Below are 15,342 nucleotides of genomic sequence, written 5' to 3'. Positions count from 1 at the left end.
GCTACATTGGGCTAGATATGGTGACGCAAAAGTTTGTGAAATTCGATGTAGTATGCATACCAGGTGGCTAGGTGGTAGTGTGAAGCACTGCCACATAACACCACCAAGTCTGCGCGCCTGCGTAGAACCTTCGTTCTACTTCTCTCCCTAGTAGCGCGAAGCGAACAACAAAAGCTGACAATTCTGTCTGGATAGACGAAGAGGTGGAGTTATTGCTCCAAACAATGCACACACGGCACACACACAGCGTTTTTACCCTTCAGACGGGAACGCAATGGTGGAGCGTTTTTAAGATTTCCACTCTGGAGGGTGGTTTCACTTTTTTATGTTTTTAAGCCCCAAAAACGCAGTCGCCGTCTAAATGAAAGGCACATCTGATACAATATTTTGTCGTTTTCACCCGCGAGCATATTCGTGTAAACAGGGACTTAGGGTATCTGTTGATAGAACTGCTCTCTTTTTGGCACTCAAAATTAAGACGCTGGCGCACTGTGACTGAAGCACAGCAGCGACAATGGCGGTGTATTAAATGTGGATCTATGGGTTGGTGTAGGCTACGCTAACGTCTTGGCGTTGCGGTTTCTTTTTTAATCGCATGCACAGCTTGTACAATGCTTACTGTTTTCCATCTTAATTTTGTACCTGCCTCTTGAGTTGATGCAACCAATCAATTCGCTTGATGCTCCTATGCAAGCAACGGTTACCCATGGCACCCTGTTCTGCCAAGGTTCACAGAGACGTTAACATGTATTTTCGGATAAGCATAATTCCAGTTTAATGAGGTCAGAATCTGGTCAAAAAACTGTATTCAATTGTCAAAAAGGCCCAAATTTTCAATTTACAATGACAAATGTGAAATGATCACATTTGATAAGCAACTTTATTGTGCTTTTTTATCATTGTAAAGTGAATATCTTTGAGTTTTGGACTGTTGGTTGAACAAAACATTTAAGGACATTACCAAGGGCTTCAGGAAATCTATTAAAAGAGACAATAATCAGCAGATTTACTGATAATTAAAATAATCGTTAATTGCAGCCTTTTTGTTGATGACATTTTCCATCGAATAATCCACAATCATTTCAACACTAAACCTGATAGATCCCAAAATGACAGTTCATAGTAGTAAGCTGAATATTAAATGGCTGATTCAAATATAAAATCTCTCAGCCTGATGTGTAACAGCTAAACCAGGGGTATTTATAGTCCCTCTTAGGTCCTCCCATAACCCATTAGGAGTGATTCCTCTAAATTCACAATGCTGTAAGATGAAAAGGCAATCCTTGACGATTAAAAGCAGAAACCATGTGGTCTATTCCCTCGTAGCGATGCGGTCTTGTTTTTCAAGCCCTTTGTTGTTGCAATTATCATTATTTTTGTAGAACCAAGGTCTTAGCCCGTTGTTCGCAGTTGCTCAGGGTGTCAAACCCACGTGACACAACCTGCAGGAGGCCTGCTGCTGGCGCAATGTTTAAGCAGCCCAACTTAACACACCTCAGCCTGTTGTTGGATCTATAATGTGCATTTAGAAGTGATAGAGAAAGCAGGAAATCAATCAAGCCAGAGGGGAGTTGCCTAGACTAAGATCAGGTTAGACGAGATGGCTGTTTGAAATAAAAATGAGTGTGTGGAGAGTGAAGTAGAGAGAATGAGTGAACAAGTGGGAAGAGGGGGAACACAGGTATATGTGGGGGGTGAAATCAGGTGAGAGTACAGAGGGAGCAATGAAACCACACCAAGTGTAGAAGGAAAGCAGAGAAGGTAGTAAAGCAAGAAAAGGAGTGAGAATCAGAAAAAGAGAGAAGAGGAAGTGGAAGGTGAGATGTACACTGACCTGTGAGAGATCTGGGATGTCACCCTGATCTATTCCAACTTGCTGTCGTCAAAAACAAACAAATCAACAAAATAAAAAGGGAGAAAGGTAGGTGGGATAAAATGGAGAAGAAAAAATAAAGAGAAAAGCAGGGTCCATTTGTAAAAAAAACAAACAAAATAAGATGAGAAAAAGAAAAAAAACAGGGGAATCATTACTTCATGCAGCGGCAGTGTCAACATAAACGACAACAGAAATAAACAAGGAAAAGTTTTCGACATCTGGATTGGCTGATGAACCAACCAATCCTCACAGTGAATGACGATGATGACTGGACAGTGATAAATATGTCTGACCAATGAGGGAGAGCGGGCATGGCGACTGATGACGTGACAACATCGAACACATTTATAAAAAAGGACAGCCACGGCAAAATCGTCTCCAAAACAACTCAGACAGGAAACATTTGTGTGACTTTTCAGGACACACAAAGAACATTAAGTCCTGGAATTTTAAAACATGACTTTTGGTTTTTAAATACTCCTTTTAATCATCAATTTATCAGCAGAAAAATGTAATAATGGTTGATTGTACCTTTGGAGAATGAAATATGTTATGCTACACCTGTTTTGGGGGTGATCCATCTAAATTATAACAAAATTACTATTTTTGATCATTGAAGCCTGGCAATAGGGCTGTACAATATATCGTTTTTCCTAATATTGTGCAGCCCTACTGGCAATGAATTATAATCTTTTCAAGGATGATGGTAAAGAGGCCCTCTACTGTGAATTGTATCAGGAATGGTTTTACAACACTGCATTGTTTCTGAAAATGACAACAATGACCGTTTAAGACAAGAGTCTACTCAATCAAAAGCTACACATATTTTGTGTTAATGTAACTTTTAGTAGTAGTAGCAGTCTGTGGAAGTTCTGCGTTGTGCTAGCCAGCATCTTGTGGGCAGAACAGTGGGTGGTAAAGGCCATGTGCAGCAACCTGCTTGTGTGCACTGTTGTGCAAAAATCTCCTGAGAAAGCTGTCAATTCATGGACATAACATATACTATATACAGTGGGGAGAACAAGTATTTGATACACTGCCGATTTTGCAGGTTTTCCTACTTAAAAAGCATGTAGAGGTCTGTAATTTTTATCATAGGTACACTTCAACTGTGAGAGACGGAATCTAAAACAAAAATCCAGAAAATCACATTGTATGATTTTTAAATAATTAATTTGCATTTTATTGCATGACAAGTATTTGATCACCTACCAACTAGTAAGAATTCCGGCTCTCACAGACCTGTTAGTTTTTCTTTAAGAAGCCCTCCTGTTCTCCACTCATTACCTGTATTAACTGCACCTGTTTGAACTTGTTACCTGTATAAAAGACACCTGTCCACACACTCAATCGAACAGACTCCAACCTCTCCACAATGGCCAAGACCAGAGAGCTGTGTAAGGACATCAAGGATAAAATTGTAGACCTGCACAAGGCTGGGATGGGCTACAGGACAATAGGCAAGCAGCTTGGTGAGAAGGCAACAACTGTTGGCGCAATTATTAGAAAATGGAAGAAGTTCAAGATGACGGTCAATCTCCCTCGGTCTGGGGCTCCATGCAAGATCTCACCTCGTGGGGCATCAATGATCATGAGGAAGGTGAGGGATCTGCCCAGAACTACACGGCAGGACCTGGTCAATGACCTGAAGAGAGCTGGGACCACAGTCTCAAAGAAAACCATTAGTAACACGCTACGCCGTCATGGATTAAAATCCTGCAGCGCACACAAGGTCCCCCTGCTCAAGCCAGTGCATGTCCAGGCCCGTCTGAAGTTTGCCAATGACCATCTGGATGAACCAGAGGAGGAATGTCATGTGGTCTGATGAGACAAAAATAGAGCTTTTTGGTCTGAACTCCACTCGCCGTGTTTGGAGGAAGAAGAAGGATGAGTACAATCCCAAGAACACCATCCCAACCGTGAAGCATGGAGGTGGAAACATCATTCTTTGGGGATGCTTTTCTGCAAAGGGGACAGGACGACTGCACCGTCTTGAGGGGAGGATGGATGGGGCCATGTATCGCGAGATCTTGCCCAACAACCTCCTTCCCTCAGTAAGAGCACTGAAGATGGGTCGTGGCTGGGTCTTCCAGCATGACAACGACCCGAAACACACAGCCAGGGCAACTAAGGAGTGGCTCCGAAAGAAGCATCTCAAGGTCCTGGAGTGGCCTAGCCAGTCTCCAGACCTGAACCCAATAGAAAATCTTTGGAGGGAGCTGAAAGTCCGTATTGCCCAGCGACAGCCCCGAAACCTGAAGGATCTGGAGAAGGTCTGTATGGAGGAGTGGGCCAAAATCCCTGCTGCAGGGAACTACAGGAAATGTATGATCTCTGTAATTGCAAACAAAGGTTTCTGTACCAAATATTAAGTTCTGCTTTTCTGATGTATCAAATACTTATGTCATGCAATAAAATGAATACAATGTGATTTTCTGGATTTTTGTTTTAGATTCAGTCACTCACAGTTGAAGAGTACCTATGATAAAAATTACAGACTTCTACGTGCTTTGTAAGTGGGAAAACCTGCAAATCGGCAAATGCATCGGCAGTGTATCAAACACTTGTTCTCCCCACTGTATGTCCTATCACAGTGAGTGTGCAAACAACACATGCTTTGGATGCTTTTAGGGTTTGTTTTTCGAAGTGTTCACCCCACCACCCACCAGCTTCACCCTGGTCATCACTTAGATTGATGTTTAGAAACTCCAGATCAGAGTTAAGCCTTAGAAAAGCCTTAGCATGTTTGAGAAATGTAGTATAAAAACAGAGTAACTCATTATAAGTGTATTTACTGAATGTATGTTTTTTAATAAAAATAAGAGTGTCTGTACAAGAACACATACTTAATTTTCCAGGGACCTTACAATCTAATTATAAAAGACAAAAGGGATTTTGTGGGGACCATTTCTTTGAATGTACAACAATGCAGAGAATGTGAACCACCAATGTATGGGACAGTTGCTGATTCTCCCTGTTTCAGGTCTGGAGGGAAGGGAGGGAGGGAAGGAAGAGGACCCGAGAGGAAAGAAAGAAAGAGGGATGATCTGTGGGCACTGTGCGAAGGAGAGCCGCACGAGTATCCATCTTTGTCAGGAAGAGAGGGGACGAGAGAGGGAGAAGAGAGGATTAGATGGAGGAGTGTGGCGAGCAGAGGGAGAGAGAGCTAACGGAGCGCCTAACCACATCCTCCATCTTAGGGTTATTTTGGATATATATATATGTATGTGTGTGTGCAAATGTGGGGCAGTGAGGGTAAGTCAGGTACTCTTGTCTGCACACGGTACAGTAGCTGTATGAGCAAAAGTTGTGGCAGTATGGGGTCTTGTGGAAAATACACCTATCCAAAGTGGCGTTTGAGAACATTTGAGTTAATGTGTTTTAATATACAGTGCTCAGCATAAGTGAATACACCCATGCTAAAGTTGACTAAAAAGAGGAATAAAAAAAATCATCTTTTGGAAATTGATCTTAATGCCTTAATTAAAGAAATGAGGAAAAATCCAACCATTAAGGACACCAATTTTCTTTCTGAATGAATAATGTATCGTAAATAAATAAATGTTCTTCCTTAAAATACAGGGGTCAGTTCACCACTACGTTAAATTCCCACCATTCACCGTACCTAGAGATTGGCATGGTTTTATTTCAGTTAGCCTAATAGCTGGTTTGATTTGCATTGAGAGATGATCTTATGGAAAGTACCCCATGCCAATCTCTAGGTATGGTGAAGGGTATGTGATGATGTGGGGCTATTTTAATTCCAAAGGCCAAGGGAACTTTATCAGGATGCATAGTATCCTGGATCCATGAAATAACTGGCCTTCAAAAAATAAAAATCTGCCTGCCTCTAATTTAACAAAGGGGTGTACTTACTTATGCCCCCTGTATTTTAAGGAAGAACATTTATTTATTTACGATACATTATTCATTCACAAAGAAAATTGGTGTCCTTAAAGGTTGGATTTTTCCTCATGTTTTTAATTAAGGCACTAAGATTAAGAGAATTTCCAAAAGATAATTTTTTTTTTATTCCTCTTTTGTCAACTTTAGCATGGGTGTTTTCACTTATGCTGAGTACTGTATGTTTTTAGGGGATGTGGTCAAGACCAGAAACTGACAAGAAATTTTGAGGAAAACGGTAAAATAGTAATTTGAACAGGAGTTGCTCTTCCAAAAAAAATCTGGGCGGTAAAAATTGACACACAAAAAAACCCTTGGAAAACCATATGCCTGTGTGTGTGTGCATGTTCTTTTGTGTGCGAGTGTGTGAATATACCTCGGCCACTTTGAGGAACTCCGACAGCTTCGTCATCCTGTAGAGAAATTTCTTGTAGATGTCCAGAGCATCTTTGCACTGGTTCTTCTTCATGTCGAAGTATTTCTCTATAGGGACAGAAGGGAGGGATGAGGGTAAAAACAGAAAAGAGAAATAAAGTAAGGAAGTGCTGAAGGGAAGGAAGGAAGAGAGAAAGGAGTCAGGAAAATCAGTGCATGATAGATTGGAGACAAACGGAAGCACATACCAGCTACATGACAGCTTGTCAAAACCTACAGTGCTGCCATGGCAACCCAACTGTGTGCACATATGTGTTTGAGTGTGTTGGGTTTGTGTTTACATATCTGCCATACATGATTGTGTGTGTTTGTGCATGCATAAACTGTAGCTATACTTACACCTCATCATTTCTGACACATGTAGGAGAGTGAGCATCAGTTGGCTCACGGCTGTGTTCACCCTATTAGTGAGTGAGTGAGTGAGTGAGTGAGAGAGAGTGTGAGTGTGTGTGTGTGTGTGTGTGTGTGTGTGTGTGTGTGTGTGTGTGTGTGTGTGTGTGTGTGTGTGTTACCCAATAGGTTGATGACCCCTTCATTGTAAGCAGCAAACAGCCTAATGGAGTCTTTGAAGAGCAGCATGAAGGCAGAGTTGATCACTCCGTTGGTCAGCTCATTAGGGTTGGCCTGGAGAGACCAGAGGTAGAGAGAGTGAGAGAGAGAGTGAGAGAGAAGACATCTCTGTCACATCTTTCCAAGGCTTTTCAGAAAGAAAAAAAACATTGCTTTCAGACATATTTTTTCCCAAATACAACCACCTCTCTCCCTTTGTATGATGCAGACAAATCTCCACTCACAGGGCAACTGTCAATTCCGTTTAGGTGGGATAAAACCTTATGCACAGACAGACTCGCGAGCAGCACACATCCATACACAAATGCATTCCAATAGGAAACTTCACCACCCATTCGTATCGCTCTTTGAAGCTTGCGCACACACACACACACACACACACACACACACACACACACACACACACACACACACACACACACACACAGTACCTGGAAATCCAGCAGAGCATCCAGCTGGTTCTGAATGATGGGCAGCGTCTTGATCAGCTTCTCTGTGTTCATGGTACGCATCACACCGTCAATCCTGACAAAGCAGGAAACAAAAACACACAATTTTAGTAGGCACCTTGTTTTGGGGAAATTCTAATGCAAATATCGATGCAAATTACGAAGTACATAAAAAAGGAGCAGACTTTTTTTTTATTGGAAAAAAGGAAACTAATGTTTTCCATAGAAAACTTTTCTCAGTAATGCTAAGTAACGGCTACTCGAGATGGAAGTCTTGCAACGAATGGCAACTGAAACACATTTTGCAAAATAGATAATGTGTGCTCAGCAGGATCGGTGTGACAAATGACTCAGTGCCTTTGCAAAACAGTTGGACTTTCTCAAATTGAAAAGATCTTCCAAACGCAACCTCTAGAAATAATGCCACCACTGTCATTTTCATACAAAAGTCTCCAGCAAGGCTGCATTGCCATTAGTTGACGCATTCAAATATTACAATGGCTGACATTAGAGGAGAAATTTTACATTTTGGGAAATACGCTTTGTTGCTTTCTTGCCAAGCGTTAGATAAGAAGACACATACAGCTAGCCTGGCTCTGTCCAAATGTAACATAATCCACCCCCTAGCACCTTTAAAGTTCACTATTGTTTATTTAGCAGTGCAAAAACAGAAATGTAAACATTTCTTTTGTGGTTTTACAGGGGGTTATGTGCTTAATTATTTCTTGGCCTGGAGCAGTGACCTAATGGTGACGACAACCAGGCTAGCCGTTTCCCCCTGCTTTGGGAAGTGTCCAATAGCGGAGCTCACGCCTGAGGACCCCAGTTCAGTTAACCAATGGCAACAGAGCAGGGTCCCCAGACGTGAGGTGGGTCCTTTTCTGCCACTGAAGTACTACTTTTACAGTTAATTTCCCCCCATTTTCGCTCAGAATGAGAGGCATAGTATCTTCTGTGTAAACAACATGCTATAAGTGAATTAAAAATACAAGAAAGTCACACAAAGAGTGACATGTTCAAGTAGTACAGGACAGATACATTGTTATCTTGAGTCTTTTATTAAGACATTTGTAACTGGCATTAGCATTTTAACATTAGCCAGGTTTAGACAATAATGTACTGTAACAGATACTGTATACAGACAGATATTATACAATATATATACAAGATATTTTGTACAAAAAAACGGTTTCTCTCATTTTAGTGCCAAAAGCTAAACACTGTCTTTGGTGTGTGACAATATTAGTTTGAAATGATGTATGGGGTTGTCATTGTGTGTGTGTGTGTGTGTGTGTGTCCTCCCCTACCCCCTCTTCATCTTGGTGAAATCCACAGCCACCAGTCTGTAGGACATGGCCTTCTCGTTCAGGTAACGGCTGTATCGTCGGATGAAGGTTGACATGTCGTAACCTGGGACAGAAAAGGAGAAGAGAGAGTCGAAAGGAAGGAAAATGTGTTATGTGAGAGAACTACAAATGATTTCTATCATTTGTCTATATGTTGTTGTGTTGTGTGTGTGTTGTGTGTGTGTGTGTGTGTGTGTGTGTGTGTGTGTGTGTGTGTGTGTGTATATATATATATATATATATATATAGTATACTGTACAAGTGTGCTGTATTAGATGCATTTGAATCAAGTAATCAACCACACTGAAGCCACAATTTAGACAAAATGAAAACAAAAAGCTGCGAGTTATTTTTGTTCTATTGAAAGAATGAGTGTTTGTGTGCTTTACCTTGCAGAGCTCCCTTATCCAGGAAGTTGTGCAGGTTAAACAGAGTGTTTCTGGAGGCCAGGTACTGGATTAAACGCTGGGAAAAGAAAGACAAAAGTTTATTACCAAATGAACCTTAAAACAGAATCTAAATGTATTGGTTTTACTTATTGAATATCAGATTCTCTGCCTGAACAGTTTGAGGATAGAGTAACTTTTGAAGTTACAATGACACAATTCTCCATGGATTTCAAATACTTAAATATTATTTATATATTACTATATTATGGGATAAGCCTTCATTTGGATAAAGGAATTTATTTAAGTTACAAGTGGGTTTCTGACTGTAAAGTTGCTGGTTGGATTTCCATCCTAAAAATGCATTAAACCATTCAGCAAAGGCCATCTTCTCCAATTTAAAAGATTATTGAGATAACTGAAAATAACTGATCTACTGAAACACATATTCACTGTCTGACAGATGGCAATAGCTTGTGCTCATTACCCAACAGCTAATAACAAAGAATGATATAATTCATCACTGACATTAAAAGTCTCAATTAAAGTGCAGCACATAGCCATCTCTGCTACAACTCCACACTTAATCTCTCAAGACGTTTGAACGCAATGTGATGATGACAATGTGGCTCTGCCCGGTGCTTAGTGGAGCCCATGACGATTGTGATTGGTTTAAAGAAATGCCAATAAACCAGAGCATGTTTTTCTCCCATCCTGGAATGCTGTATGGACTAGCCAGACCCTCCTCTGCAGCGCTGGGGAGGAAGGTCTGGCAAAGCGAGACTACAGATAAGCAAACACTGAGCGGGTGGTGCTCCCCGTTTCTGGGTTAGCACTCTACCAATCAGATGGGTCATTTGAGTCTGACTGCCGGCAGTGCCCGCCCTGCCGATTATACATGTCAAATCGGCCAAAATGAAGGCAGACGGCCCCTCGGACGGACGACGGTACGGAACACACCGAACAGACTCGAGTCACTGACCTTGCCAGACTGTCCAACGGCCGATTATCAGCTTGGTGTGTCAGCGCCTTTAGACGCCAGCAGGGAGGAGGATTTAACCCACGTCTTCCTCCTGCTACCCCTGCTGCTTCCGATGGCTTTAACCTCAGCCGCTCGCATCACCTCAGGCAGGGCCGTCTATGTTTAAAAATTACCAGTGTTTCTTTTTCCATGTCATTTATTAGGACTTATTTTGACTAGCACAGAACTGGCGAAGGATGACAAATGGCAAGAGGAAGCGGTCAGAAAATTAGATTAAATCTAGTCTACAGAAAATTATGAATCATGCCATCCCTGTCATTTAAAGAGCATTTCTGACATCTCTGTTCATTTTTGAAAAACGTTTCCACTGGTAACAGAAACCCGATTCCTCTGTTACTTTCCCTTCCAACTCAACACTAGTTACTTGTTCGTTTTGACAGATCTGATGTCACTAAGCAGGTGCTGGAAACTCTTGACTTCCCATTTTCCAGGTTTGCCTAGCATTCCTGCTCTTTTTCCCCCAGCACCTTCCTTCACATTTACACATCTTTATACTCTCACAACGGGAGTTGCCCAATGCATCAGTTTTTTTGCCTCCTCTTTTTAAGTTTTCTGCCTTGCTTGAGATAACCTCAATGTTGAGATATTAATGATGAAGAGAGCTTTACTTATTCACTTTCTCAAGCCCAGATTTTTCTGGCAGTAGCTGGAGATTCAGAATGTAGTCAGACCTTTGGGTAGACTATGGTCCCTGAGCAGGTGCTGGTAGCTCATCCATATTTCCCCAAAACTGTCTTGTTCGGAGATGGCGGAGATGGGCACCAAAATTTGAGTCAGCATTATGGACTTGCATTACAAATAATTCAACATTAGACATTATTTTTAACTACTAGTGATGCACCGATCCCATACTTATATCAGATATAGGACTGATCTATTCAATTCATTTATATATATATATATATATATATATATATATACACACTGGAATTTGAATTTGTGTTCAAGTGTTGACTGATGTGTTGCTGCATTTAAAAGGTTTACACTTGAATTGCAATTCCTAGTAACTTTGAAAAAAATTTACCAAGTTAGGAAGTTAGGAAAAGCAATGTTTAAGTCAAGCCTGATGTTGCCTTACGCATAAAAGAATGATCCCAGTCACTTCCACACAGTGAGGAATACAGCTTATTAAACACTAGTATCGGTTTGGTACTCGGTATCGACCGATACCCAAAGCCCAGGTATAGGTATCGGTACTGAAAAAGTTGGCTCGGTGTATCCCTATTTGCTACCCTTTACTAACCCTAGTCTTAACTAAAAAAAAGATTCAGGTGTCTGAAAACAAAACAAGCTGTGTTGGTTCTAACAGCATTTATGCAATCTGTAATCTATTCTATATCCTTTGAATTGTAGGACTTTGGGCTCAGTAGAAGAACTGTATCATTTACAGATTGTACACAAAGAGAAGACCCTCAACTACATTCAACTGTATTTGCACCTGGAAAACACATCTACACAGGTGTGAGACAGTGCCAACTCAACGCCACCATACAACTGAAAAGTGAAATGAGTTCTGACAGATAGTATTTGCAAAATTGTGAGGCAGATTATGAAACAAGTTAGCTTGTATTATTAGTCAAAATATGCTACACTGCTTTTACTAACTGAATTGGATCTGTTGTGTTTATTTGCAGCACTAGCTTAAATCGAAAAGTAGAAAATAATGTAATTCTCCATCTGCTACTAATTACCTACATACACACTCAGGCTAATACTTTTTTTTCCCATATTTATTTGCAGATGCAAAGTTTTAAAAGATTTTAAAATAAAAAAAAACAATAAAAAACCTTTAGTTTGTTGAGTATTGCGCTTTAAGGTAGTCAGAATCCTATTTCCTAGAATTTCCTATATATGCTCATCTATTACTGAAAAGGATATCATTTATTTGCAGTAAAACTTTTAAAAATATTGTTGCCAACTAAAACTGTTGAACTTGAGCTCTGCACTCTAAAACCTTGATATTTAACTCTGACTTTGTCTCAAGACTAGACCCGAACTTGCATTATGTCCCTCATGTGCAGTGCAGTGGAATAAGTCTTGGCCACCATCCATAGTTTTGGGAACTCAGGCCTCAGGCTTCCCAAAAGCATCTTAACGTTAAGGCCGTCTCTGTCCAACGGACTTAAAATGATCTGAGATTTGCCAGTTTGCCAATTCCCAATCTGGCAGAGAACCAGCGCTCGCTGGCTGGTTGGAACATCTGAGAGTATGTGTGTATGCGTTTGCAAGCACAAATATGCTTGCGGGCATGTGTGTGTTGGATTCCGCTGCACTGACATGTTTCCAAGGGCTCTGGGACTGTTTAAAAAGCCATACAGGATTTGATTCTGTTCTCGTCCCTTTTTTGTGTGTATGCACACTGTGGGGACAAAACTTTGTTCACGCTGTCACATGTAGGGATTCAGCTCCCATCTGTGAGCAGAAATGTAGTCCCAGAAAGGTTAACCATTGATTTTAGGATTAAGAGTTTTATACATTTACATTTTAGAGTTACAACTAAGGGATGGGTTGGGGTGCAAGCAGAAGTTATGGTAAAGGTAAGAGTAAACTTGGGGAAGTAAACCTAAGTAAGATAGCAATTTTAACTTGGACAACAAGGCCAGGACTTTGTTTCCAATATGTTGTTGTTTATGAATATTAAAATGTTGTCAATAATGTTGTCTTGACTATACGAGCTTCACAGATGAGAGTATTGCGTTAAGACTTTAGCATTCTGTCTGAGTAAAAAATGAACCCAGGTTAAGATAGAGAAACTTAGATAAGATGGTCACGGATAAAGAGAGGGAAAAAAAAAAAGAGTGATAGATAGCGAAAGAAAAGCGCTCATAAACTTCATAAGCTATTTCTCTGCTTCATCTTGTGTGTCGACTACTCTCTTCCTCATCAAAAGTCCAACTGACGACAGCCTGCGTTTCTCCCTCAGCCTTAAATACAAAGGCAGAGAGAACCCACACAAAACGCATGGATAGTTAAAATGAAGAAAATCTATAAAAAGGGACAGAAACACTCGGCACCGAGAGAGACAGAGAGGGAGTCTCAGAAACCCGCTGAGCCCTAGATTATTCAGCGAAGACGGTTCCAAGAAAAAGATGCTGCTTTGAGAGGAGAGAGTCACATTTACAGAAAAGGTGTAAGAATAGACAGGGGAGTGCACAGAGATATAGAGTGGGGGAGGGGGTAAGACGGTGAAGCAGGTCAGCTCGTCAAATAATTCATGTTAGCATATCGGAGAACAACCTCATGTATTATTGACACATGTAGATCCTGGCTACTCCCAACCCCGACATAGCTAAACACAGAGCTACCAGCATGCAGCTTTCACACGTCGTCCTCCTTCTCTCATTCTCTTTTCTCATGTCTTTCTCTGAAAAGTGCACAAGTTGGTGGTTTCCCTAGTAACCAAACACCATGGCCTCAGCACTGACCTGAAGTGGGTTTCTTTTTCTGTCTTTTTTATTTTTAATTGTGTAGTCATGTTATGGTGAGGAGAAGCCAGGGCTGGAGCTCTGTAAACAATTGTGGCTTGATGAAGATCTAATTAAGTCCCACTTGACAAAAGATTCAGTTTAAAATGGCTTCTTCTTTCTCCATCTCGCAGGAATGCTAAGATAGGGTGGAGATACACATACATGTATAGCCAATAGAATGTGGTCACACCTGTTCAATTACTTTTGGTCTTGGGATATTTTTAATGGTTCAACCTAGCTAAGCCCTTTTGTTCCACGTTCAGACAAAAAATAGCCCTACATTGATGGGGCATGTTGTATCAGGTACAGGTGAGATGGTGAAATACAATCCAGGAAAGATACCTCTTTCACACCACTGGCCAGGGTTGACTGATCGTGTGTTCAACCCTTCTTTTGGAAATTCAAACCAAGCCAGTCTACACGGGTATATCCCTGGTCATGACAATTCAGAGATTACCTGGGTCACAACCAAGGAGAAATGCATAACAATTACCTTAAGTACTAGAAGTTGGCGGGGCTTACTCGCATCATATTCAGTGAACAGCTAACATCACATACAGCTGCATTCATAAGTTTATGAACCCATGCTAAAGTTGACTAAAAAGAGGAATAAAAAAAATCATCTTTTGGAAATTGATCTTAATGCCTTAATTAAAAAAAATAGGAAAAATCCAACCTTTAAGGACACCAATTGTCTTTATGAATGAATAATGTATCGTAAATAAATAAATGTTAATAATACAGGGGGGCATAAGTAAGTACACCCTATGTTATATTCCCATAGAGGCAGGCAGATTTTTATTTTTAAAGGCCAGTTATTTCATGGATCCAGGATACTATGCATCCTGATAAAGTTCCCTTGGCCTTTGGAATTAAAATAGCCCCACATCATCACATACCCTTCACCATACCTAGAGATTGGCATGGGGTACTTTCCATAAAATCTTCTCTCAATGCAAATCAAACCAGCTATTAGGCTAACTGAAATAAAACCATGCCAATCTCTAGGTACGGTGAAGGGTATGTGATGATGTGGGGCTATTTTAATTCCAAAGGCCAAGGGAACTCAGGATCAGGATGCATAGTATCCTGGATACTATGCATCCTAATAAAGAGATGATAGAGAGATGATTTTATTTTATTAAAAATCTGCCTTCCTCTATGGGAATTTAACATAGGGGTGTACTTACTTATACCCCCTGTATTTTAAGGAAGGACATTTATTTATTTATGATACATTATTCATTCACACATTGGTGTCCTTAAATGTTGGATTTTTCCTCATTTTTTTTTAATTAAGGCATTACGATCAATTTCCAAAAGATGATTTTTTTATTCCTCTTTTTAGTCAACTTTAGCATGGGTTCATAAACTTATGAGTGCCACTGTATACTCCAGTCCAGTACCACAAGAACTAATGTTTTGTAGGTACATGAATTTGTCATTGTACAATAGGGAGAGAGAAATAAAGCTTATATTGTGTTTGTTTTCGCAGTGAGTACGTTCTAAAGCACAAATAAATAACCATCAAACACTTTTCAGATGATTTTATGCAGACTAATATCTCCTCCTCTGCATATTTATTGCAGCAGCTGGAAAAGGAAGTAGGTTACTCTAGTATCGATTTGAAGACAAGGGGAGAACATTTCTCTTTGTTTGATATCATTAAAAGCCAAGTTGGCCTTTCCTGTCACGACTCATTTTTAAAAAAAGACGAGAGAAGAAGAAAAAAAAAAAAAAGAGATTCACGCTACCCAGCAGCCGCACTGTACTGCAGTCTGCAGTCGGGTGTCTCGTTCAAAAGAGAGGGAGAAAGAGCGGCGGTGCTGAGAGAATTAAACAAAACTTATTTTCATACGTTTAACTTC

At 40.5% G+C, this 15,342-nt stretch overlaps 1 protein-coding gene across 10 annotated transcripts in view; it reads right to left on the bottom strand.

Annotated features, from left to right (window-relative positions):
* Nucleotides 1-15,342, bottom strand: part of si:ch211-200p22.4 (phosphatidylinositol-binding clathrin assembly protein) — a 93,126-nt gene that overhangs the window by 37,302 nt on the left and 40,482 nt on the right. For 9 of the 10 annotated variants that reach the window (XM_035994160.1, XM_035994164.1, XM_035994163.1 and 6 more), the window contains exons 3-8: nt 8,969-9,044; nt 8,541-8,643; nt 7,216-7,309; nt 6,727-6,838; nt 6,156-6,262; nt 1,835-1,876 (exon numbers count right to left, since the gene is read on the bottom strand). In XM_035994160.1, the coding sequence (XP_035850053.1) occupies nt 1,835-1,876; nt 6,156-6,262; nt 6,727-6,838; nt 7,216-7,309; nt 8,541-8,643; nt 8,969-9,044 (534 nt within the window). The remainder of the gene's footprint in view (nt 1-1,834; nt 1,877-6,155; nt 6,263-6,726; nt 6,839-7,215; nt 7,310-8,540; nt 8,644-8,968; nt 9,045-15,342) is intronic. The other variant, XM_031304307.2, reaches the window with a different exon arrangement.

This window comes from Sander lucioperca, chromosome 17, assembly GCF_008315115.2.
Source record: "Sander lucioperca isolate FBNREF2018 chromosome 17, SLUC_FBN_1.2, whole genome shotgun sequence".
NCBI classification, from domain to species: domain Eukaryota; kingdom Metazoa; phylum Chordata; class Actinopteri; order Perciformes; family Percidae; genus Sander; species Sander lucioperca.
This window is presented reverse-complemented; position numbering and strand designations above follow the sequence as displayed.